This window comes from Anguilla rostrata, chromosome 9, assembly GCF_018555375.3.
Source record: "Anguilla rostrata isolate EN2019 chromosome 9, ASM1855537v3, whole genome shotgun sequence".
NCBI classification, from domain to species: Eukaryota; Metazoa; Chordata; class Actinopteri; order Anguilliformes; family Anguillidae; genus Anguilla; species Anguilla rostrata.
The window spans coordinates 26,963,989-26,991,488 of NC_057941.1; the positions used below are offsets into that span (position 1 = coordinate 26,963,989).

At 42.0% G+C, this 27,500-nt stretch overlaps 1 protein-coding gene across 14 annotated transcripts in view; it reads right to left on the bottom strand.

Annotated features, from left to right (window-relative positions):
- Window positions 1-27,500, bottom strand: part of LOC135263433 (rap1 GTPase-activating protein 2-like) — an 84,163-nt gene that overhangs the window by 12,541 nt on the left and 44,122 nt on the right. For 8 of the 14 annotated variants that reach the window (XM_064351434.1, XM_064351433.1, XM_064351436.1 and 5 more), the window contains 12 exons: window positions 16,381-16,465; window positions 10,703-10,738; window positions 9,592-9,636; window positions 7,183-7,215; window positions 5,835-6,053; window positions 4,890-4,993; window positions 4,354-4,432; window positions 3,451-3,504; window positions 2,373-2,456; window positions 1,911-2,011; window positions 1,440-1,569; window positions 368-523 (listed from right to left, as the gene is read on the bottom strand). In XM_064351434.1, the coding sequence (XP_064207504.1) occupies window positions 368-523; window positions 1,440-1,569; window positions 1,911-2,011; window positions 2,373-2,456; window positions 3,451-3,504; window positions 4,354-4,432; window positions 4,890-4,993; window positions 5,835-6,053; window positions 7,183-7,215; window positions 9,592-9,636; window positions 10,703-10,738; window positions 16,381-16,465 (1,126 nt within the window). The other 6 variants (XM_064351435.1, XM_064351441.1, XM_064351444.1 and 3 more) reach the window with 5 other exon arrangements.

Sequence of the window (27,500 nt, forward strand, 5' to 3'; positions counted from 1 at the left end):
TTCTCTAAAATGATGAACTGAAACTGGTTTTATAATTCGTTTCTGCTGCTTTTTTTGTCCATTTTAATATTTTAATTTCAATACCGTCATTATTTTAGTGTCATTATCTCTCTTAGATTCATCTTGTCAATACTGTTATATCGACATTTTTAATTTTGTGAAGCATTTTGTGCTGTATTGTGGGAAATGTGCTGTACATTATTGCATTTATATTATCATACTTATAAGGAGATAAGAATGCATAACAATGATAACAATGATGCATAATAATTCAGCTCTTCTAGGCTTTTGCCTACAGTCTGGAGAGAAGCCAGCGCTGTGTCAATCTTAGACTAGATGAACAGCACTTGCAGACAGGACTGAATACCTTGTAGGTAGTGTGCTCTGTGCAGGGGCTTTCCACCTGTACCAGGATGTAGGCATGGAGGAAGTTGGAGGCAATCATGTCCGGCACAAACGGCGTAGGCTCTTCCTGGAAAACCGTCGCCACAATGTCATTCCCAATGTGCCGCTTCCTCTGAAGCTAAGAGAGAGAGAGGGAGAACAAGGTGAGGAAGAGAGGGAGAGAGAATAGGAGGGGGAGGAGAGGGAGAGAGAGAGGGAGGGAGAATAACGTGAGGAAGAGAGGGAGAGAGAATAGGAGGGGGAGGAGAGGGAGAGAGAGAGGGAGGGAGAGTAAGGTGAGGACGAGAGGGAGAGAGAAGAGGAGGGGAGGAGAGGGAGAGAGAGAGGGAGGGAGAATAAGGAGAGGAGGAGAGGGAGAGAAAATAGGAGGAGGAAGAGGAGGAGAGGGAGGAAAAAAGGAGATGAGAGGGAGAGAGAATAAGGGGAGAAGAGGGAGGGAGAATAAGGAGAGGAGGAGAGAGAGAGAATAGGAGAGGAGGAGAGGGAGGGAGAATAAGTGGAGGACAGGGAGAGAGATTATGGAGAGGAGGAGAGGGAAAGAGGAGTGAATGGAACATTTTTACTCATACATTTTCTATTTCCTCTTAATGTTCCATGGCAGAGATGATCTATAACAGATTTAATGCACCTTCTCCTTGCTGAAATAGTCTTACTCTGAAATATTAATATCTTAATCAATATTAATATTTTAAATATTTACAGTGTGCTGGAACTTGGGATATACTGTCATCTGAAAAAAAATTTCTGAAGAAAATTAGTATAAAGTTAGTATGAGATACTAACCAGAATTAAATCAAAGAAATCACTAATAATATTATTTTTGTCATGATAAAATCTTCTGAATCTTAATTTCAAATGGTCACATTTTTCCTTGTTTCCTTGTATACGCCAAACTATGCAAAGAATAAAATGAGCATTTAGTTGTGAGTCAAAAGTTAAGGACAAATGTTGATTGAATCCAGGCCTTATTACACGTGCTACTTAAGAGCAGTTGAAATGTGGGTCATAAGTGAGGGGCTCCCGTGGTGGGGTACCTGCTGCGGGTCTCCCTCTGTGTATGGCAGCTTAGTGGACACGTGGAACATGAGCTCTCTCTCCCGGAAGACCGTGTAGACGGACTGAGAGCCTGTTTGGCCGTGAGACACATCAAGCCCTCCCCGGAAACTGTAAAATGCAGAAGGGGGGAGGGGGGGGTAATGTGCAGGTTCAGAGATTGAATAGTAGAATACATATAAATGAAAGAATTAAAGAACATATGAATTCTATGGCTGTTACAATATAGAAAGCCACAGTATAGCCCCAATTCTAATGAGTACTATTCCAGCCAAATATTAAGTGCCCATAGCTGCCCGCTAGTGGACAGACACAGAAAACACACTTGTTGGTGTTTTTGCAAATTCGTACAGCAATCTGGCAATGGGCAGTTAAGCAAGACAGTCAAGATGAAGATCAGCAGCTAAAAGAATACAAGACACTGGTCTCAGGAGACGGAGCCTCTCTCTCACCCCTTGAAGTCCTGCAGCTCTACGCAGTCCCCAAGCACGCTCAGAAACTCTGTGAAAGCAGGCGTCTCCTCGTTGTTCCCAAACAACTCCTCCTCCGATGTCTGTACAGAAGAGTGAGCGAGAGCGAGAGCGTGTTGTGGGGTGGGAGGGGGGTGGGGTGTGCAGACAGGTTAATTGGAGGTACGCTAACGTTTAAGGCATAAGTGTGAGTATTGTCGTGCTAGTCAAATCATATTCAACCATTTACTAGATTCTCTTACTCATAACTTATTTATATATCTGAAAGTTTTACATACAACCCATTCATTTGCATCAATTCCCAGGGCAGTGCCTAACCTGGGATCCTGGGAAACTGAAGGTTCCATTTAAAAGAACCTGCAATTCTAAGCTCAGTTTTCTAACAATTTCACTGCCACCTACCAACCCGCAATAAAAGCAATGAAAATGACACTATTCCCTCACCTGACCAAACTTCTGATAGATGACCCCAAACTTGAAGGTGTTGTTAATTTCATGTTCATCGAAGCTGACAATCAACTGGGAACCCTGTTACACAAACAATCACACACAAAAACAAAATAAATTAACCTGAGAACATTACTTATTGGTGTTTCATCAACAAAAAAGGACCTACTAATATTATAACTAGTATTATAACTAATAGTACCAATATAAAAATGCTAAAATCAAACAGCAATTAATATTTTAAAGGCAAAGTTTCAACAAGATCTTCTTATTGAGGACACATAAGAATTCTGTAACTGTTTAAGTGCTTTTTGTGGAATATTGAAAATTATTTAAAAAACATTGATTACGACACAGGATATTTAAAATTAAAACTATTTTGTCTTGTAAATACACTACAAATCTGAAAGACAAAATGAGAATCTCACTAAGCTCAATCTTCTTTCACAGTACATTACAGTACTATAATAATAATACACAAACCAACACTTCTCCAACCATAGCTAACTGTCCCTTCTAAATTCTTGACAAACCTGTCCATCATTCTCATGAAAGAAAGTTAATCAGTTCAAGATACTTCACTTAGCGTTCTCTGTCCAAGGCACAGTGATGGCATGCAGATAGTTACTGTTTAAGGTACGTCAGCAAAGACAATACCTAGGAAGGTCATTTCATAACTTTTAAAGATGAAGAGATAATTAACTGTCACACTGGACATGCCTTTTGTCTGAATTTCACTTTCTGAGATGGTTCATGGCAGGGGTGCAAAACAATTTAAAAAAATATATCAGACCTGCACATTTTCTAATTAAAATCATGAACCTAAGCTGCACACTACACAAATAGCCTTGCTGGAAGCATTTTTACTATGATCCAATGCCATGGTCCAGCTGTTTTCACTGGAATAATTGGTTGCAATACAAACCAGAACACATATTGGCTTTCCAGGACCAGAGCTGTGTAGAACTGGTAAATTTGTTTGTTGTAACACATGCCTGTGTGGGAATGCCAGTGCACATCAGTGGGAAATAGCAGAGGCTTGTACAGTACTTAAGGCCCTTTGACCTGTACTCACCCTGGGGTACAGAACTGGACTGAACTTTAGGCCTGTGACATCATCACACAGCAGCTGAAACACAAGACATGCATTCATATTTAATAAGATTACTTTTTTATGTGGAATAGTGGAAATATAATACTACATACACTGTCAGTGTTGTGGAAAAACCCTTCATCACCAAAAGATTGAATTTTCGGAAACAGCAAAAAGCTGACCCCTTTTCTTCCTATTTCCCAACACAGCATTACAGTTTAGACTCAAGGGGTTTGAATTATTTTTTCTCAGTTGCTGAGCTATGGAACATTTATAGTACATAGCACTTAGTGGGGACTTCATAAAAACCCCAGAAAACAATAGGACCCTGCCCTATTCACACTGCCAACATTTGCATGCACAATAATATTCCAATTTTAACCCAAATGTCTGTAAGAACAAAGAAAGGCAATATAATGCAAAAGTGAGCATCACTTCCTGACAGCAGAGCCAATAGGAAATTTCATGCTCTTTATAGGGCTAATTTGGGAAGACTGTGTACACACGAATAGCAAAGGCAATTATATTTCACAGTGCATGTGAACTGCTGAATATGACTGTAATAACAATATGCATGTAAACATAATCTCAGTTTTATATGGATGCGTAAGTGCTGAAAAACTATGTATATCTAAAGGCAAGACACAAAGAGCATTCAAACTCTGTATCCCCATGGAAGAATTCTTCCAATCCAGAAAAGGTGCCAAAAGTCCCTTCAGAAACATTGCCTTATTCGTCACACACTGAAAATCAGTGATCAAAAGAGGGATAAAAGAATACAGACATTTTGTTTAATGGGCTGTCATACGGCTTTATAAATGATAAATGGACACACAAGGCTTTTTTCCATGACAGACAATATGAGGCTGATCGATGATTGCGCACCTTGGCTATCTGTGGGACGCTGGGGAGCTGCGTCAGTCCCGCCAGAGAGATCCTGTCATAGATTGTCTTTGTCCGTGACCTGTGAGGGAGAAGACGAGAAGCACGCAGGCACACTCAGAGATCCATCTTTATGTGTGTGCAATGAATCATGAGTGAAACGCATGTACTCGTGTCCATGCACAAACTGGCTAAGTGCTGGCTGTGTGGTGCGACAGTTCCATTGTTCCCAATATTCAGGCATGTAGATTTTTACCTGAGCACAATGCCCAGGGATGTAGATTTTCACTTGAACACAATGCCCAGGCATGTAAGTTTTGATCCTGAGCACAATGCCCAGGCATATAGGTTTTTACCAGAGCACAATGCCCAGGCATGTAGATTTTTTTTTAATCTGAGCACAATGCACAGGAATATACATTTTCTTTACCTGAGCACAGTGCCCAGGCATATAGGCTTTTACCTGAGCCCAATTCCCAGGTATATAGTTGTTTACCTGGGGGGAATACCCAGGTGTGTAGGTGTGTGAAGCGCCCTACCTGAGAATGATGCGCAAGAACTCCTGGCTGTCTGCCTCCTCGTGCTTCAGGGACAGGATGAGGTTCCCCAGGCTGCTGCCCGTGCAGTAGTAGTTCATGTGCTCCTGTAACCAAGGGAGACGGACGGGGCTGAAGGACACTGAGACAGCCGCAGGAGCAGGAGCAGGAGCGACGGTCATTTCACTTACATTATCAGATTCAGTATTTAGCCGGCCATTTCAAAGAGCAATTTACAAAAGTGCATTTATGAAAAGGCAAAGGGCTGCTATAACGCCAGTGATATCAGTCAGTGCATAAACCTGAGACAGGGTTTGGATGTCAGGTTAGACACTTAATATAATGAATCCTTCCAATGATATTTTAAAATTAAAACTCTTTTGTATTGTAAATACGTTACAAATCTGATAGTGAAAGACAAATCGAGAATCCCACTAAACTCAATCTCAAAGTGGTATCAGTCAGTGCATAAAACTACAGCATAAGGTAGGTTCAGGATTTGTTGAACCAAGATACACGTTGAACAAGCGAGTTTTCAGTCTGTGGTGGCTTGGTCGTGCTGACTATGTTGGGCAGCTCATTCCACCACTGGGGGGCCAGAGTAGAGTATAACTGTGCATCCATTCAAACAGACACAGAAGAGTAGTTGAATGTTTCACACTTATACCGCAGAAGTGCTGGGACATGCAGAACCTAAAGCAGGCGTGTGTAGCGCGTAGCACGTGAATGAAGCAGTGCGTGGCGTGAATGAAGCAGCGCGTAGCGCGTGAATAAAGCAGTGCGTAGCTTGTGAATGAAGCAGTGCGTAGTGTGAATGAAGCAGTGCGTGGCGTGAATGAAGCAGCGCGTAGCGCGTGAATAAAGCAGTGCGTGGTGTGAATGAAGCAGTGCGTGGTGTGAATAAAGCAGTGCGTAGCGTGAATGAAGCGGTCTCCGCGCGGCCCTCACCCTGCCCAGGAAGTGGCGGCGGTAGGCCCGGGCCGTGCTGTTGCACTCCAGCCGGAACCCATAGGGCCCGCTGGGGCTCATCCCGCCACCGTCATCCTCATCGCAGAAGCTGCTGTCTGTGGAGATGGGGGTGCCGGCGAGAGTCTCTGCGTCCTCGATCCAGTACCCCCCGAACTGGGGCAGGATGACCTGGGGGTACGGGCCGCCCTTCTCCAGGACCTACGGGGGGGAACGGGAAGGGGAAAGAGCTGCTGAGGGCCGTCCCAGCCAGCCAATCTGCAGCGCCCGCTAGCTGCTGTCTTACAGACCGCTGTCGGGACACCTGTCAGCCCACGGGCATTTTTGAAAATCGACAGTTGCGGCGCGGCAGTTGAGATGAGGATCAGATGTAAAAAGAATGCAAAGTAGTCAAAGACTGAGATCGCTGCAGTGCTGATTTTTGCAAAACGCTGGCAGACTGACAGTTGGCACCAGCGGCCTGCTTGCCTGGGTCGCGCTGGCAGTGGCAGGTCAGAGAAGCACTTGTTCTTCAGCTGAGCATAAGTGGATATATAACAGGCCGTAGCTATAATGTTTTTGTACATTCTGAATTCTGAGGTTAACAGTCAGAATGCCGCAGGGATTTGTAGTCACGGTAGGCAAAGTAGGCACAGAGCATCGCTGTCTTCACTGTCACCTGACTTCACTCATTTCAGCACAGACTAATTAAAGCATGCGTTCTGGTGGGAACAAAAGCTGGAAGAGTGCCTCTGCCTTTAGGGGCGTGTCCTAGACACTGCCTTTCAAACCACCCATCTCTCACCGCATATTACTGGTATATATACAAACGGGTGACAAATTAAAGGTAAAACCTGAATACATAAGTGGAGACACATAATGAATGCAGATGCTTCCATACAGGTGTACTGCATGATACAATTAAGCAATTAACATTCTATCATGCTCTGTGGCATGTCTAATAAGGCCCTCGATTCTGGATCAAGATGGCAGGAGGAAAAGATCTAAGTGACTTCGAAGGAGGGTTCATTGTTGGGGCATGGATGGCAAGAGCTTCAGTCACAAAGACTGCTCAACTGGCTAGCGTTTCAGTAGGAACTGTGACTAAAGTGGCATCTGCATTTAGATCTATGGGCAAGACATCAGTAAATAGGGTCGGAAAAAGTAGTCAAAAGCACCACTTTTTCTATGTCCAAATATGTTCACACTGAGCAGAAAATGTATTAGATAACTGAATAATCATATACAAGTTAATAATTGTATTTTTTGTTGCATTTTCACAAGGTATGCAGTGCCTGACTGGCGTCTACCCTGACTAAGTCTCTGTAAGGCTGCCTATCTGTCCACTCACCTCCTCTATCCTTGGGTAGGGAATGTAGTCATCCTGTAGGAGGGAAAATAAGAATTAGCACTGCTGTAAAACCTGAGAGGTGAGAGTGCACACACAAACACATATACACACACACACATGCATACACACACACACACCTCCCCCCACCCCTCGTAGATATCCACCCATTTCACTCTGTCTCCAAGCTGCCAATTACACAGTAGGTTTCAATGGGGAAAATTACACAGGATTTTACACTACTTCAAGCATGAACTTTGAGTGGAAAGCATCCCCGCTGACGCTCTAAGTGCCCTAATGTTTCAACACAGTGGGTTTTCTCCACAACCAACAAAACACGACGGACCCAAAGATGCAGGGTGAGTTGCTTTTGATATGCAAATTACCTTAAAAGTGTTTTTTACATCCAGTTTAAAATCCTGTTTTCCTCTGATAATATTAATTTTTCACTTAGAATGGAAAATATTTATCCGGAGAGAATGCATGCATAATTTTCTACTTTAGATAAAAACCTGCACATAACCTGAGAGGATTTTTCTGCTACTGACAGGAATTGGGGTGGTTTTTCAACGTACAAGCAGAAGAAAAGGTCATGTCAAAAATTTACAGTGTACTAAAGTTCCTTAAAAAGTAGTCATGGCAACAGGTTGTCATTTTGTGCAATAATGCAGTGTGTAATCTAAGAGCAGATAGACAGTGCAAAGGGTGGAGTGTCTCATCCTCCCACACATATAAAAGCACATGCACACACACTTTCAGACTGGCAATTATTCATTCTGAAGCCTGAAGTCACAATGACCTAAAGGAATACTCCAATATTGAATGTGCAGTGTTGGGGAGTAGTTTAACTACATGTAGTTAAACAATTAGTTTTACAGCAGTTTGCTGGTAATTCAACTACATTCAAATTTGTGTATCGGGTTGTTTAGTAGTTAACTACCTTTCTTTTTGTCATTTTGAAGTGTAACTAACTTCGGGAACTACCAACTACTTTTTGCCTTAAAATTTTTTTGCCAATGGTCAACTGACAATTGCCTCACTTTTGCTGGTTCTCCTCACTGAGCTGTATAGTGGTCCGCCCCAAGGCACTGCTCACACACGCATCATGTCTGGGGAACATGACAATAATAGGTTTTTAATAATTTTTTGATAAGTTGTTTGTATTATATTTTTTGGGTAACTGTATTTTCAGAAACTACATTTCTCTTTAGGGTAGCCTGATTGTAGTTCAACTACTTTCAGTGTGAAGTAATTGGTAGCCTGTACAACTTTCCCCAACACTGCTAATGTGTACAAAATGTACAAATGAATAAGTTTCACAGAAAAAAGCGAGCAAAAATGCTGACAAAATCAAATCCAGAAACACTCAGTATCTTGGGAAAAAACTGTGAATTCCTAAGTTTACCCACTGGTTCAGTGCACAGCGACACACAAATAGCATGTTTTTTTTAACATCCTGATAAACAAGGCTGTCTCAGTCTCCCGCAGTGATCTTTGAGTAATAGAGGCATGCAACGCTTCACTTTGCCATTACTTTTATGAGTGGTTATGAAAACCTAATCCCCTGGATTTATGTAAAGAAGAGCTCCAGCTTCAGAATTTCTATTCAAAAGGTAGTCAACAAATCAGAAATCTATATATTGTAATCTGTATCATCTATATTGTAATCTGTATTATAAATAATTATAGTATTATATCATACAAACAGTAATTTAAATATTTTTGTAATACATGCATTAATAGCTGTGCTTTTCGTTCTTGAGGTATAAAAAAAACATATGCACACCCCAGTGCTGGAGTTATAGGGGATTTCAAATCCAAAAAGGAAAGACAGCATACTGATCATCATTGCTCCCATTTAGCAATGTACGAACAATTTTTTGATCGTCAGGTTTTATCAGGTCAGGTATACATGAGTCAACAAGAACTTCATGTCCTGTTTATAGCAGTATTGGTAATGACATCACTTCCTGGAATAGGGTGTACGAAAGACGTAACAGTGAATTATGTCAGTACCTGACCTGATGAAGACCTGTCAAAACACCGTAGCATAGTTCGATAAATGGGAGCTCTTCTTTTTACACTTCATACACCTGAAAATTCCAAGTTCTGCTATAATTTCAACATACATTTTCAATATGCCTGAAGTCTGCGGGCTTTTTAAAAGGGCTCATTACAAACCAGTGAAGGTATACCTGGAACTTACAGAATTGACACAAATATTTCAACCACAGTCAAAGGGCAATACAGATAAACACAAATGATTAAAAAAAATATTACGGAGGAAAAATCGAACATGGACAAATGAACACAGAAGCGGGATAGAACTGGCGCCTCAACACTGAGGTCCACAGTGCGAGGGGGCCTATGGCACACAGACTGGCAGTGCCTACTGGCACATGCTGTTCAGACCTTATGCCTCTGCGGAACTGTCCTCAGCTCCTCAGCTTTCGGGACCTGGCAGGGGCGGGGTCAAACAGCAGAGCACAGAGCATCAACCACAGCCTCCACCCTCTGCTCAGCGCTGACGGTATCAGAATGGTTGTTGATATCAATACAGAACCTTACTAGGACGCAAAATACTGTAAATATGTGGACTCTTCGGAAATATTATACATCTGAAGGCAGTGAATGACTTGAATGCCCATATATTGTGAAGTATTGTAATCTGTCAATAATTTATTTTCAGTATATCTCAGTTCTGTAAGAGGACTGATGAAAATTAGTTTATAGCTAACACAGGTGCAATGTTTGATTTTCTGAATGTTATGTTAAACACTGCATTTTGTCCATTTTAAATGAATTAAATAAGTGAAATATATGGCCTATCGTAATGGAAAAGGGGGGCTTACATCAAATTGTGATCTTACAGTGCCAGTGAAACCGTATGATGCTGGAATCTCACTAAATGTTTCTGCCTGCTGTTTTACCATTAATTGGTCCTGAGAGTGAATTGAATTGAATGTAACACACACCTGTATAGAGTGAATAGACCGAATAGAGAAGAATATGTATTTTATTTCCTATTTTTGTTTAATTGCTTTGCCTGCCTGCTTCTGCTCCCAGTTTCTCTTTGTCTATCTCCCTAACGTCTTAGTCATAACTTTCTCTCACTCACCACACCAATCTCCTGGACCCTCTCTAGTTATTTCTCCTGCTTCTTAGGAGATAGAGACTTGACACATGCTGCTGTGGAAACTTTTACTATAAATCTAGAAAATCATACTGCAGTACTGTAGTAAATCAAAAGGCTTGATTCTCAGAGACTGTCCAGTATGTTGCAATATATACCGTATTTGTGCATGCTGATTAACAGAGTCCCTTCAAAAGCTCTGCCATTGAGTGTCAAGGGCAGGTTTATAGACACAGATTTGCACAAATGCACCCAAGAATTACGGGCATTGCAGACACTGTCCTGACTGCCCATTCTTCAGAATGATCCACAAATTTTTTATTCCCCTCCATACATACAGTATTTTCACATTTAATCATTGAAAGTGGATAACACACAAAAAGAACCTACCTCCATCTTCTCCAGCATGTCAAAGAACTCTGCAGACTGCAAAACAAAAGAAGAAGAATTAAGAATCTATTCTAAATTCAGTCTGTCTCCACCCCCACCCACTTCTACTACCCCCACCACCTTGCTAACCTCCCCAAGGCAATTATGACATAAGAACCTCAAGTGGACTTCATTCAACCCTTGATTGCATCAACAATGGGATGAAATTAAAGCACAGCATGGCTGACAGATGATGTCTGCAATAATGTTAATTTAGAGAGCTCATCGTCAGTGATGTGAATCTGCATATATTACAAGCTGACACATGATGGATGAATGGAACTAGAGCCACAAATTAGCAGTGGGAGCCAACAGCAATATGGCTCACATCAGCTGTAATACATGTTACAGGTTCCAGATATTTTTGTTAAAAAATGAACAGAAGGAATGTATTTTCATTATGATCATAATATTACCATTTTCACATTTTAATTTTGGCCATGAGTCTACAATTAAGCTGTGATACAAAATATTCAGGGTTTTAGAAACAACTGTCGACTTCCAACACTCTAGAACACTACAGGAAAAGACCAAGTATTGGCATTAATTAATTCACTGGCTCAAAATGAGAGCTCCCCCAGAGTATCTGCACTATCTATATTCCACCACTAGATGGTGAAAATAAATGAACAAGACAATTACTGTGCTCTTATATTTGCAATATTTCTGTTATTATCCTTAGGTTAATAATTTACAGACTGCAAGATTGTTTAGGTAAAATTTTACAGGCAAGAAAGCATGAGAGAGAGAGAGAGAGAAAGAAAGTGGAACAACCAGAGGGACTGATAGTGAGACAATGAGAAGAGAAACTGTGAGAAAGCGAAAAGAAAGGAAGAGAGATGAAAATGTACATCTCATCCCTGCCCTCTTGTGCTCCTCTCCCTCTTCATACTGTGTTTCTGCTAGTAAAACCAAAAGTGATCACAAATACTAATATCCTCAAGATGATTTATCTGAACAGCATACCCAGTTTCTTTGTTGACTCAATAAAATATCACTGGGTGGGTTCATCCAACGTCGTGTACGCTTATCATTTCACCAGCCCAAAGGAGGCTCACCAATGACCATTGAAATAAGTTACTTACCTTTAAAAACATAACAAGATGCTTACTTCACCCATTTTCCCCAAAACCTCATAGCTGTAAAGATGTGATACTTTGCGAGTGTGAGGGCTAGCCAAGGTGCCAGAGAAGGACAGCGGTAGTTATCTCTGTGTTAATGGTTAACCCACGCAGCGGCACTATAACCAACACTGTTGATCTAAGAAAAGCAAACAAAATTGCGAATGTTCGGGAACTCGCGATTCAGGCTGGCGACGATATCGCGGCTTAGCGACGGTTGGGTGAGAGTACCATTCAGCCATTTCTGTGAAGCTGGGTAGCTGGGGGCGGGACTGTTGACCCTGTCATTGAGTTTCTGAGTCTCAGAAGGCTTGGTATTGAAGTCCCAGGTCCCAGGAACACATGAGCTGTGGGACACCCTCGCCTCTAATCCCTCAACCCACACATCAAACTGGAGGGGATCGTTCATATCTCAGTTCGGAGGCCCCGCCCTGTCAAAAATTAGAGCCACATGTTTAGGCAGCACAAGGGTCCCAATCAATGCTTTTGTCAGTATAACATCTGTACCTTTGTTTTAGAAATGAAGTATTCCTTTAGACACTTGTGATTCTCTACATATCTCCCTCTCTCTTCCTGTGTGTTGTGTGTGTTTGTGTGTGTCAGAGTGTGCGTGTGAGGGCACGTGTGTGTGTGTGCGCACATGTGTATGTATGTGTTTGTGTTTATCTTATCAGCTTGAACACACGACTGCATCATGTCCATGTTAGGACAGAGATAAGGAAGGCCTAATGCAGTAGAAATTCATTGACAGCCTGAAAAACCTTAGATTAGCCCATCAATGCCTGATGACACACCAAAGCAAAACATCACAGAGGGAACTTCTCTGAGAGGTCCTCAGAGAGGAATTAGATACATTTATGAATATTATTTCTACCATGAATAAAAATGGCCAACAAGAATCATTTTATCACACACTCCTAAGTGCAGACACTCCTATTATGCAGTAAAATGTTAAGTGTTACGTGAACTCTGAGCACATTTTACTCTAGTTAAGTACATTTGATTTGCCTTTTACAAGTATTTTATTGTGTAGAACTATAATATGAAATCCAAGAAAATAACTGGTGTTTCTCTTTCCCTTACATGCATCTTATTATTAAAGTCCCTTATATTAATAAAGCAAAGGAGAGACCATTCTCTCTGGCATTCATCATGGTCTAGGTCAGGTAGAGCCAGGGATAATGAAATAAGTATAAGATGGCAGTAACACTAAGCCATGGAGCTCCTCCAGTGGCAGAGCATGCTACCACCAAATCAAAAAATATTGACAGTGATTAGTGGCTACTTTATACTTTCAATATCCCCCTGGGAATTACTAAGAAGTAGATAGAAAGTATCCACCAGTCACCATCAACATAGTTCTACTGGTTATTTTATTGGTTGTTACCAACATACTCCATGATTGGTGGAGCGCCTCTGTTTTTTTCTGTAACTGTCTTATCACTATTTTGCCACCCCTGGGCAGAGACTATTTGGAGTGATGTCCCCTTCCTCTCTGACTGACTGGGACTGGTGAGAGCAGTAGGTTCACATTCACCAGCCACCATCATCTGATTGTCATCTCCAGTCAGTCAACCTTTAGTAGCAGGCCACCGTAAGCCACACCCAATGCCCCTAACACTAACCATGAAAGCGCTAACACACACACGCTCCACTTCTCTTTCCCCTTTTTCTTTCTTTGTATGTACTATTGTATGCCATTTTTGCATTCATTTATGCACTTCTGTCTTTCGCTGCCTGCCGTAATTCACTTCCTCATTCTGTCTGTGCTTCATGGCTGAGCCATTGGTTTACGTATCTGACAATCAACAACATCATCACAACCTGCTGAACCTCCATGGGTACTGACTCCAGATGTCAATGTAATGATGATGATTTGGCACAGATAGATACTCTCATACAGTTTGCACACAGATACACAAGAAAAAGCACACGCACACACACACACACACACACACACACACAGGCAGTTATACTTATATAGCATGCACACAGAGATACACATGCAATTGCAGACACACCCACCGTACAGTAACAATCATACCATACAGTATGCAAGCACACACATACACACTCTGTCTATCTTTCTCTCCGTACTATACCTCATTTTCCGGCTGTCTGTTTTCTGTGTCTCTCTGTCTGACACTCATCTGTGAAGTGGCTAAATCAGGTCCCGGTGTGAATAGGAGTTCATGCACATGAAAAACTGGTCTTACGAGTATAGCTTATTCAGTGTTTTTTTCCCTCTCTCTCTCCTCCTTTCTGTGAGAAAAGGACGTTCTATAGACTCTTCCCTTTTTCATTTTCTATTTTCACAAATGACAGAATTGGGAGTGGCTACATTCAGAGTGATTCTTAGTAGACACACCCATATGTTCTTGCTCATGCACGCATGCACGCACACATGCACACACACAGTGCTCAGACAAGCCTTGTAGCACACAAAAGTTGTAATGCAATGAAGTTAAGATGGCCAGTTGTAGAGCAATGTTTTAGACGTTGCATTGAATTGGTTGAATGGCTGGATTGACACTGGCAAATGACAAAATTGATGGCTCGTAGCACATCTTTGTATTTCAGCTTGGCCTGTCTTGTCACCACAACCAATCTTAATTAGGGTACATGGGATTTGCAGAGGGAGTGACTCAGCGCTTTAATATGGTAAGGTCCAGAGATATTCTCAAGCAAAGGATGTACTAGCTGCCTCAAGTTAGAGACCAATTAAGCAAGACTAAATAGGCAAAATATTAATCATGTTATTTCAGCCAGTGTGGAAAAACGTGTACCGTACAGTACATCGGATCTACACAATTAAAAATGAAATAACTAACAAATTGTTTGTTTTTTAGCATTAATTATGTGGAATAATTCTGCAGAAAAAATGTTCCACTTTCAGAATTGTTTTTCTGAAAAACTGTTCCTTGACTCTAAAGATAAAAACAAAAAATGAATTAATGAATTATTTTGTTAAGGCTAATAACTTTGGAATTGCCGTTTTAAAGCTGGAAATAGAAGAAACCTGAAGATTATGCATGTAAAAACTCCATGACATAACCATGACGCCATGACATAGTTCTGCTTAACAGCAGTACAGTTTGGCAGAACTCAGGAGGTAAAAGTGCTTCCGTGATTTAAGCACGTCACGGTTAAAATGACTGAAATAACCTTTGTGCTGCATTTAAAACAGCGCATCATATACTAAATGCATTTACAAAAAACCTTTCTAATTTTATCCATTTCCTGCCAGTGGATACATGCACACGCTGAAATAATACACATGCATGAAGGTGCACAGTGATATCACACCCAGAGATACTTTTTGATTGAGGGACTACGTTATTATCCACCTTCTGAATAACCCACATCTTCTTTCATGCAATTCAAGCAGAGCCTAAAAAAGTGAGTTAGCATGTGCTGTCCATACAGACAATGACATCACCCCTTAAGAAACAATGAGAGCGTGATTAGCTCCCTAGGCAGGGCATATTACGGTTTAGCTCAGCAGGATAATCAGGTTTTGTCGCATGAAGTAGCAGCCAATGGCTGTCATTTGAAAGCACTGTCACTGGCACCACTGTTGCTGTTGGTAACAGTGGTGCCAGTGACTTGGATAATACGACTGATGTCTACTGTATCCGCCAGTGCAGGCTGTGGTTTGAGTTCAAACGGGGAGAATGTTGCGGATTTCGGAGGTGTGAATCAGTGTGAATGGCCACTGAAGACTGTGATGTCACTCCCGGACAAAAAAAAAGCAAGTAACCATATTTCTTGTTGTATGGAGAAGCAGGTTTCTTGTTCAGTTCCTTAACCAATATTCCTTACTGTGGGTCTAAGAAGGGAACCCTTGCAGAATTTGTTACAAGCCCCAGGCGGATTAGCTTTCTAGCTGTTGAAGCTCAAACACTTCTTAAACACTGAAAGTGAGTGGCCTCTGGTGAATGATGAAAGTAGCAGTGACTTGATAGAGCTGGATATCGATGCCCTTATTGCACGTGTGACATTGGCCCGTCTGTTCCGCACCTGGGCTACCACACTACTTCTACTTCTGTCTGTTTCTCAATGCAGCACCCTCTCCATCACTCTGGCTCTACCCAGCAAGTAAGCATCTATCAGACTGCCATCGGCAACAGCTGCCTGCATGCCACAGTTCTACGAATTGGCACTACAACGGACTGCTAGTCACAGGAGCATTGAATACTTTGCCATTTCTTAACTGCCATGCCTCAGCTACATGCTGGCCTGCTGGAATTGACAATTTGCAAAATGCCGGCAGATTGACAGCTGGCCGCTATCTGTACACTAGCTAGCTGGGTAGAGCATGACCTGCTCACCTGTTTTCAAGACAGAAGGACAAACAACCTCTGGGTAGACAACAACCAGTTTCAGATTTTCACATCTTAGGATCATTCACATTTACATTTAGGCATTTAACAGACATGCTTATCCAGAGCGACTTTCACAGCTTCCATTTACATGTCCATTTATACAGGGGCACACAGCTGGTCCTAGTCACCTTACCTTCATGGTTGGAGGGGCAGTCCGGGGGGGTGATGGAGGGCACTCCCCAAGGGGGACATTAGAGATGGTGAGCATCTCCTGCTTCCTGTAACACAAGCGCACATTTTGTTACTTTTCCTCTCTGCTGCATTGGGCAGAATTTCAAATACTGCATGTGCACTTTAAATATGCATTCATATTTACGTATGTCACATGTAATCTGTATTGTTGCTTGCATTTTATTTTGCAGGTTTAATGTCTCTGTGTCACCTGCAAAGCACCCTGTGCATTAACCATTTTTTAGCTCTAGATGCATTTATTTGGTTAGCATTCTGTATTTAGTATTTTTTCCCCATCGCTGCCCATTCTTGCCTAGCACATTCCTTTCAACCCACATTGCATGTAAACAGCTTTTCTTTTCTGCAGATGCAATTGAGCTAAAGTACATTGTTAACAGGCAGCACTTCCCACTGCAATTTCACCCCTTGATCCTCCTCAAGTCCCAGAGTCCTCTTCTCTAACCGCCAAACCACCTGCACTTTCCCACCTGAATAGTCTCAGACTGCACTGGGTTCGGTTGCTGTAGTAACCTCACATGCGATACGTGCTCTGAATTTCTCCACTGCCCATAAACGCACAGAGCAGTGTGTTGCGGTTTTTGATTGCAGTTCATTGCTTAGCCCACAGATTTTCCCAGCTTGTGAACATACACTAAACATGCAAGCTCAAGCTAAACTCTACAGGCCCACTGTTGGCCCAACAGAATTTCGCAAATGGGCATTACAGTTCAGGGGAAGCAGGCGTGGCGAGCATCGGATGTTAAAAGAACGTAAAGTAGCTGGTGAGTGGTATTGTCGCTTGCAGACCGCTGTACGGCTCTGACAGCAGTCTGATGCTTGCTGGGTACTGGTCCGGGAAACATCTCAGATCACTATGGATACAGTAACCACAATTCCCGGCAGAAGCAGGGATCATTCAGAGCGAAAGAGATTATGGAGTCATTCCGCAATTTTCCCTTTGTTACAATTTCCTGAGTCACAGTTATCGCACAAGGTTTTGATTGCTGTTTGCCGACAGATGGTCATACATGAAAAGACCAGGAGCGCAGTCAGTTAAAACTCTTTAACAGGTTCAGTATTATTACATTTTTGTTTACACACAGTGATGAATCATGCTGTCCAATTTCGCTTTAATTGATTTACTGCATTTAATTTCATTAAATATTATTTACATATATTTAAAAAATTTATTTCATTAAGTTAATGCTGGTGCAAGTCATTTCAAATGTGTGCGGCCAACCACCAGAAGCCACCGAAGGGCATTCAAAAGTGGCATGGCATGTTTAAATTTAGGCATGTTGAAGACCAGACAGGCATCAGCATTCTGAACCAGCTACAGTGGGCTGATAGCACAGGCCAGCACGCCAGCCTACAAGGTGTTACAATAGTCCAAACAAGAGATTTCAAGAGCTTGTACAAGTAGCCGTTTAGCTTTGTCGGTGAGTAAAAGCCAGAGTGTGGGTGTTGGGTGTCAGAGGGAGAAAACGAGATAAAGAATTAAGTGGCATCAGCATAGTAATGATATGACGTGACATAAACAGGGATAACTTGAACAAGCAGTTTAATATAAAGAGAATAGACGAGAGGACCAAGCAGAGAGCCCTGTGGGACACCAGTCAAAACAGGGCAGATCCACTCCAGGTAACCTGATAGGATTGGCCAGTAAGATATAAGCCACACCATGTAAGGGTGGAGCCTGAGAAGCCCATCTCTGCAATGGACGAGTGAAATGGTCGGTGTCAGTGGTGGTGTAGAACACACCAGAGAAGAGAGGAAGAAAACTGACGTAGCTCTCCCCAAGTGAAGAGCCACATTTATAAATGTATTGTCAGTGACAGCTGCAGAAGAATGATAATTTTCTTGCCTGCTTTGCACTACACACAACTGTTAAATCTGTAACTCCTGTTCACATGTTAATTCAATGGACTGATCCCATTGGTTTTTCTGAAAGGTTTCTGGCTGAAGCAAGATTTTCCTGAAACAACTGCAAGAACAATAGTGTTTCATTTTATAAGAGGACTTGAGCCATAGCTCGCTGACATTTGTAGAAAGCATATTTTCAGCAAACAAAGTGATGATGTAATCACCAATCATTAATCACCAATAAAGCTTTACAAATTTAATCAACCCTAAAAAAGTTAATTGCGACAATCCCATAAGTTAATTAAGTAAATGTATTGCAAATCAGGCACAAATTTATACAGATCCATTGAATAACATTAATTGTTCAGTGTGATAATTCATGCTGCTTTGTTCCAGGAAGTGAGGACAGTTTCCTGCATAAGATAGGTAAACCTTCTTGTAAACTAACAGTCACCGTGAAATGACAGAAGTTTCCACCTACAGAAACTCACAGCAATGTCACAGTGGGCGCAGAGAGTCACACTACTGTCTGCACCCTGAACCTGCAGTTACTCACTACTGCCACTAGAATGCAGTATTGTCTCTACTGTATCAGTCTTTGCCGAAATGGGCAACAGCCAAAAAGCATGAGTAATTGGTTTCCAAAAAGGTGACCAATAACTCTCTTTTTATTTTCCAAAGAATTTACTTTCTTACTTTGTATCTGAAGCGTCTAGGAGTGTAAATATAGTATAGTAATATAGAGGTCTAGTAGTATATTATGCTTCCCAAGCATGCAAAACACACACACACACACACACGCAATAATGTAAATATTGAGGCTTTAAATCTGAACTTAATACAATCAGAGATACAGTCCATCTGAACGTCTCTCAACTCTCAGTTCAGTATTTCAGGAAAATCTGCATTCCATACGACAGCCTTTCTTTCAAACATCTTTTTGATTAACCATTATATGCTTACAATACAGTCTGTATGACATTTATACATATTGAATATACCGGCAGCAATACTAGCCCTATGTCTCTCATACTAATTCCATGATGAAGATGACAGATGACAAACAAACAGAGCCTCCTTGCAGATCCAGCAGTGGGAAAAGAGGTGGGTGGAGGAAACATGGATGCGACAGACAGAAGCAGCCCGCCAATCGAAAATTAATGAGTCCCATTTATACCGTAATGCAATTTAATTGCGCCAATATTTAATAATAAACTCAGTTGTGAAAGCTCCGTAATGGCAATGCTGAAATTGTCTCTTTAATGGATTTCATACACAATACATTAGAGGAAAACGCACACACTGATGTAGTGATGAAACCAGTGCATCTTAATTCACTCCAGGGCTGTTTAGAATCCAACAGTGCAAAAGGCTGAAACGTCTGCACCACAGCCAACGAGCAGAGCTTCTCACTCTGTTTCTACTGTTACCATCATGTCCATCATCAGTGCCATCATTACGATCCCCATTATCAACATCCTTATTATCAACATTACATTCATAATTACAGAGACGAAGACAATCATGTTAATTACATGATCATCAGCATCATTGTTGGGGCCACCATCATGAACATGATCATCATTAGCATTTTCTTCATTATTAAACTTATTAGTATATGAGTTATGTTAATTAACATCACCATCATCATCATGATTAGCTTTATCAATATCATTATGCTTCCTCTGTTGTTCTCATGAGTACTTTGGTCACTTTAATTACATTATCATCGTCATCGTCGTCATCAACATCACCGTTGTCACTGTCAGCATAAGTTTCATGTAACACTACATACATCACGTCATGTTATATCATCATGACGATCACGTCCGCTTAGTCATCGACAACTCCACCATCATAACCGTCCTCTTCGGCATCACTGACATCACTGAAAGTAGAGGCAGCGGCAGCAGCGGCTGCAGCAGCAGCAGTGATACATCTCCAGCTGTACCTCTGATGGCGAAGATAATACCCCATCGATAACGTGACTGAATGACAGCTGCGAGCGCACACACACGCCCGTGTATCCAGACAGACTTGTTATTACGTAATGAGTGTGTCAGGTTAACTGCCCTGCGCTCTCTATTTGTCTGAGACAGCGTGGCTCGCTGTTTTTGGCTGACGGTGCAGCCCCGGAGGTGTGCAAAGCCCCATCATCTCTGACCGAAGGTGACTGCTTACTGCAGACCAGAGTCCTTCAGCTACATCTCTCTGGCACACACAAGCCAAACATTTTCTCTTTACTGTTTACTGAACAACATATACACAAAGGTGTAATGCAAGTGTGAACAATGTACAGTGCCCTCCATAAATTTTGGGACGAAGACATATTTTTTTCTTGCTGTAATTTCTACAAGGTGAAAACAAAATGTATAAAAATACATTTTCATACAAGCTGTGAATCTGCACTTGTGAATACAAAATCTAAAATTGTGGAGTATAGAGCCAAATCAAGAAAAAAATATCTGAAAAAATATCTGTCATAAACATTATGGAGGGCACTGTATATGCCTTCTTAAAATATGAGCAGCTGTAATGCATAGCTATTACTGTCTCTAGAGTGGGAGGCATCCTGACACAATGCACATGCGGCCTTGGGCACAGTCAGAGTTTCTGATGCACCTGAACAGCACTTTTTTTCTGTTCAGTTTTCAGAGGGTGAGGAGCACGTCAGCAGCAGGGCCACACTGGCCTCTGAGCCCCCAGCGCTGAGCCTACAGGCACACTGGGGAGTTCACCCTTTCAGAAATGCAATATACCGCAAATATATTCAAGTAAGATATTCCATCAAGATACTGCAGCCCTTCACAATGTACGCGCAAATATATAAATTACTGCCACTTTCAAATATCGCAAAATATATATTTAAAATGATATAACTGTTTAATATGTTTCCCCTTAAAAAGTCCATATATTTACAACATATTTCTGTATATTTTAGATCTGTAAGGGTAAAGAAAGGGAGATGAGTGCCCAGAGTGGCTTCTATTGGAAAATGTGCTGAGCGCTACAGTCGAGACATGGCTGGTTATTGTCTGGCCAGGGTCATTGGCTAACTGTGACTGGCAGTCCACAGTGGCGAGACACAATTCGATTCTCCTCGGCAGGGTACTGTGGACGAGGGCACCAGGGGTTCAAGCACCCGGGAGGAAGATCAACAGCTCTACAGCAGTACACTTCTGTATGTGGCTGGCTGTGTGGAACTTAGCCACTGCGCTCACAACACGGTGTATCGCAGGGAGGAGTGCACACTCTCAGGCACAACACTGAGCCTGTTCCCCATACTTAGTTTGGGTCTCAAAGGGATTCTTCCTACATGCCATCATGGGAGTTGTTTCTTGCCACTGTTGCCTCTGGTTTGCTTTGTGGGGGCTTGAGGGGTTACACTATAAAGAGCATTGTGACACAACCTTTGTAAAATGTGCTTTTTAAATTGGATTGATTGATTAAGTACGATGAACTGTCATGCTAACAGCACCACATTAAAACACAGCACAATTGGCCATTCAAAATATTTGAAAAGGTAGAAAAAGAGAAATGAGGAGGACTAGCAGTGATGCCCACATAAATGTACTCAGCCAAAATGTAAGTGCACACATAAACAAGCATACACACACACATAGACACAGGCACAATAGTACAAACACACTGGAGCTTGAACTCTATATCAACTCATCCCTCACCAAGGCAACTAAACCCTCCTCTAACCCGAAAGGTCGTCTTCAAGGGAGAGAACAGGGGAGGTGAGGGGTCCGAGCAGAACAAACGAGTGGAGGATTTCGTTCTGCTAAGCTGCAAAAAAGAGGGAAAGAACTAAACAAGTCACAAAATTACAGCCCTTCCAAAACTGAGAAATGAATATTGATCCTGTCCACCGCGGAAAGGCGTTCACCGGGTGAGCCGTTGTGAGACTCGGCGACGGGCAGTACTCTTCTCGAGAGCTCTGCCATTCGGTGAACCGCTCCGCTCTATCACGGGCGGACCGAGTACTCGCGGGAGAGCGCCACAGGAGACTGCAGGTCCTGCCTTTGACTGCTTTCTGCAAGAAGGACCAATCATGGTTTAATCTAAATAAAAGGACAAGGTGAAGATCCACTTCTTTTCAAACGCCTAGCGCAGTCACAAGCGTGGCATGGGGCTGAACTGCAAGTTGGAATTGATTTCCTTTTTTGTCTGCAATCACCGAAAGTGTTTTTCCACGGCTGGTCGAGACGCATTGCATGGGGTGATTGGAGTCAAACGTGCTTTTCGAATACGTGATTTTTAATGCCTGTAGGTCTGGCTGAAATGTCAGTGCTTCTTTCATTGACTTGCATCATTGAAATGTCAGAAGAAATTACACATGAAATCAGAAAACCAAAACGATGTATTGTAAGCAAAAATAGCAAGATATAGATATACTCACTCCAGAGAAAAAATAGGGCTTTATTTGTGTTTCTTTTGTGGCCAGTTCATTTTAAGAAGTCAGTTGGCGGTCTGACCTTTATTTTGGCATCATAGTTCTGGCTTCTTCAGCTGACAGATGACATCATGTTGACTTTGAAAACCAGGCTTGCAACCCTGCAGGATATACTATTTAACAAATGCAATCTATTCTCTTTCAGTTGCGGGTTCCTGTCCTGTAAAATTGAATTTAAGGGGACTGAACAGTCCATACAGCATATTAGGCCAGATATTAGGGGAAATAAGGTTCCAGTAGGCTGCTTTTTGTTTTGCCAGAAATGTTTGTATCACCGTTGTGCAGTATGACTGAATGGCTCTAGGCAAACCGCATTATAAATTAAGGTTTCAGAGATGCAATGTTTGTTTTACACTTCTCTTCTACAACACACCCCAATCTACAACCGGCTTACAAAAGCAACATGCTTGACGTCACCATGAATTGATTTTATTGCTTCATTACTCATCATTACTTCATCACTCTAAAACAACACGTTCTCCTCATCATCTACTCGAGCCTACTCCAAAAGAGAGGCTCTGGACAGAGCGCCCCATGGATGGGACCGTGGTTTCACTTGAGTCTTATTTTATTTATTTTCTGTTTTTACCAGTATGGGGTAGATTGCTTATTCTGGACATCGATTGGCACAGTGTTCTTTGACAGGCTCCACTGAGGACAGTCACTCTCGTCAATGTCAACTGGCTTTGCCTTTAAATCTTCGATTTCATCTAGCAGCCCCGCACCTGCTCCTCATTCACAGCTGCTAACGCAATCAGCAGATAGCACAGAGAAAGCCTGACACACCAGCCTACACTTACCGCCCGTGTACCCCCGGCCTCACTCCGAAATTTCATAAAATTAGATTAAGAGGGTAAGTTTCAGAAAGCCATGTCCACATTGTGAGTGGTATGGCTTTTGGGAGGCAGCGTGTGAAACACGTACAGTACAGAATTGTACCATTTTAACTCACCCCAGGTTGCTATTTATTGCAGAGGTCCTAGTTGTGTGAGCTTGCAACATGGATCAGTTTTTATATCGTGCCGGTACTTCTTTCCACGAGCGCAGCAGTCTCAGGTTGCATACGCCGTAGTAAATAGTTCCAACCAAACGTAACAGTAAATGTAATTTCTTTGAAGGGTAATTGGGTAATACTGTAAAGCTACCTTAACCTCTGGAGGAATAACATTGCAATAATGACCTCTGAATAACTCATGCCTGCCAATCTAAAGCTTGCAGAGCAACTCACCGGAAACTTTTACTATCAAATAGTATTTAAGTACTCAAAGTAATCTTAAATAATCTTCACTGCACAGAATTTTTCTTGGCAAATCAAACCATATACTAAAACTGAAATAATGTTGAAAACCCAGACAGTGAATTATCCCTTTAAATAAGCAATGTGACGTTATTCCTGAAGCAGAGCAGTTTTAGTTTTGATTATCAACTTAATATAAAAATTCAGCTATGAACTCTTGTTGTATGAAAGGGAAAATGTGGAAAGAGTCCTCACTTCAGCAACCAGTTTGGCAGGTAATCTGCTCCCTGTTGAACAGGATGGCTGTTGCACAAAGATCATAAAGATCAATGTTCCACAGATCTAGTCCTATGGGACTCACTGTTATGGAGGTGACTGTCATGGGCTAGGATATGGATTTTAAATTACATAACAAGTACTGACTGACAGAAATTTGCGACCTTTGAAAGATTCAAGTAAATAAAAAGTAAATTCTCAACACAGCTAAGTTTGTCTCATTGGAAAACAATGTAAAAAAAACAATCAATGGAGCTTTAGACTGCTACACCCAGTTTGTGCAAGGGCAAACACTTGCAAAAATGAGTTGAATATGAACCACTTTATATAAGTACTAATATCATTTCCATCAGCAGATTTTTTTGTGGGAAGAATCTGTAGCATATTCAGTGATGAGATGTCAAATAAAGGTTAGTGTTCAGTTAACAGCTCAGTCCAAACTGGATAACTGACAGCTCAGCTGGAACAAGACCTGGCATACACAGTGGTCCCTCTGGATCAGGCTAGAGAATCATAATGTGAACAGACACCATAGATATAATACACTAGCAAGGTGGGACATTTGTGTACTTTGAAAAATCTTGATCAATCTTACATATGGCACGTTAATGGCATATGCACAGGACATAATCACTTGTCTTTAAAACCCTGTGCAAATCAGACATTTTCATACTTATAATACATACCAGGAACCAAAATAAAAAAAATAAAAATACTACAGTTATAAGCCTGAGATTTTAAAGTCCTTTTGTTTTTAGACTGAAACCAACAAATAAATTGCATTGGTCACTACAGGAGGACTTGGTATTGGCCTTTCACAGACCAAACTGCTAATACAGCCTGATGGAGAATGACTTTTTGCTGAATCAGTGTTGTGTCCCTTCAGTGGGTCGCAATTAGAAGTAAAATTGAATTGAAAATACATTACAGAACAGTCATATCCTGTCAGACCTCCAGCGCTCGTGTTTAACAATGACATACTTTACAACAAAGGGAGATGTCATTATTTACCTGTTTATAAATTTGGATAAAGTAAGTATGCATCTTAATTAATAGTTTAATTGTGAGGAAAAAAGTGATCACTAAGGGTCTTTAAAAAATGACCGGAGCTTCTACTGAACTTTCTGATTTTGAATTTCAACTGTGAGATAGTTCTGCTTCTGTTCAAAGCACACATCACACCAGCACAATGAATGAATGTACTCTCTCTTCAAAAAGCATTAAAATGTTTGTGCAATGCCATTTCTATTGTGTGCACAAGGACTGTTTGTATGGCAAGGTGAGCGGCCTTGAGAAAGGGAGCTCTATCACGTTGTTCACGTTGTGCGCGTGGAAACAGCCAGCAGCACAGCTCGAAAGACCGGCTGTACCTGGCTCTCACACTCAGCAAGCCACTGAGGAACAGAGACCAACATTTGCCCATAACAAACCTGTTCCTAGAGGGCTGCGTCAATTTCCTGATCTCAAGCTTCTGCTTTTGATTATTTCACAATCCAAATCAGTAAGCTGTGAGCTTATGCTTTTAGCAACATTTATGGACCAGCTTATAAAAGACAGAGGATATATACTAGTGTCCCAAAATGAAACATTGTACTGTTGTCTAAGCTGAAGCCTGTGATGAGTATTCAGCCATTTCGGCTAACTGAGCCAGGATGGCTACAAAACGCACTAAAACAATAAACAGATGTGGTCTTCCAGGAACTGGGTTCCCCACCTCTGCACTATATATAGGGCCCTCACCCAGAGGCTTTTTTTGGTTCACGGTGAGAAGGAAATAGTGAGCATGGGAAAACAGGGTTCAGGGCTGTGGCGAGAAGCTTGGCAGCGTTAGGAGTCTGTAACGTTGGAGCTGAGGCTGGCCCATCTCCATCAGCGTGAATCTGACGCTAGAACCAGCTGTTCGCTCTCGCCCTCTCTTTCTCTCTCGCTTCGTGGCCACTCTCCTGAGATGGCCACCCATACAGCACTTGTTCTTTTGCACACTCACTCCGTTAAATGCATTCCCAGGGCCGCTGTATTCTCCACACTTTTGCTTGTATATCTCCCTTGTTCCTCTCTCTCTCTCTCTCTCTCTCTCTCTCTCTCTAACACTTAGTCTCACAGTCTCTCTTGTGCTCTTGTGTTCACACATGCACTCACATGGAGGTGTGGAGGTAAAGAAAATAAAAGCCCTCCCTCTTAATCTCTCTTTCTCTCTCTCTCTCTTCATCCTGTTTATTTTCCTTCAGCATAAATGGTTTACAGCCACAAGCAATATTTCCCTGTGCAGAAGAAATAAAGTAATCTGCAAATCCTTTATAGTCAAAACAAACCCTTTGTAAAATAAGCATAAACAGCCAAAGAAACTGGAACAAAGAAAGTCGTACTAGTCAGAAATTCAGGATTTGAAGGAGGATGAGTCCTGACTGAACACAGTCACACCACTCTGTGCTTTGGAACCGGCTATCGGGTCTATGAGGGGCTGCTTGGGGGTGCAGGCTGACCCATTACGGTTTCCCCTCTGCCAGGTGAACAATCACTGCATCAATTAGTGAGTAACTGATGGGAGGGTTTTCCATCTCAGAGTATCCTTGCTGTGAATATTACATTTCGACCGACATTTACATTTATTTTTTCACAGCCAAACTTTCCCCATTTCTCCCCAGGCTAGACAAGAAAAATGAGACAGAGGGTATGACCAGAGGGCAGTGAGGAAGGAAGAAAGGAGGAGGGGAGGAGGGGGGAATAGACAGAGTGAGAGAGGAAGAGAAATGAAGTGCAGAAGCTAAAAATACCAGCCTCAGTCCCATGTTTGCCTGCTCTCCGGCTCCATGGAATCCGGAAGGGTCTCTTGGCTCTTGTTAGAGAGACAATGCCACATCATCCACTAGGCTTAATGCAACAGCTCGCTGTCACAAACACACATGCATGTGCATGCACAGGCCAACGCACATACAGTACACAAACACTCGCACAGGTGCTAATGGCAACACTTAGTCATTAGAGGCAATAGGCTAATTAACCCTGAAAACCAGGGCTCATGTTGAAGAAAACATGTCAGGGCAGAGCAGATCCAGGATCAGTCTTCCCCTGTGTGTGTCCCAACCTTGTCCAATGTTGGCTAAAAGGCAAAACTGACCGTAGATCAACATGAGTAGCGAGTCCGAGTATCTGTTGCAATCAACCCTGCAGCATGTCGTCTCCTCGCTTCTATCATTACCCCACGGACGCGTCACCTATCACCCAGTGTCAGAGATCAAGCTATATA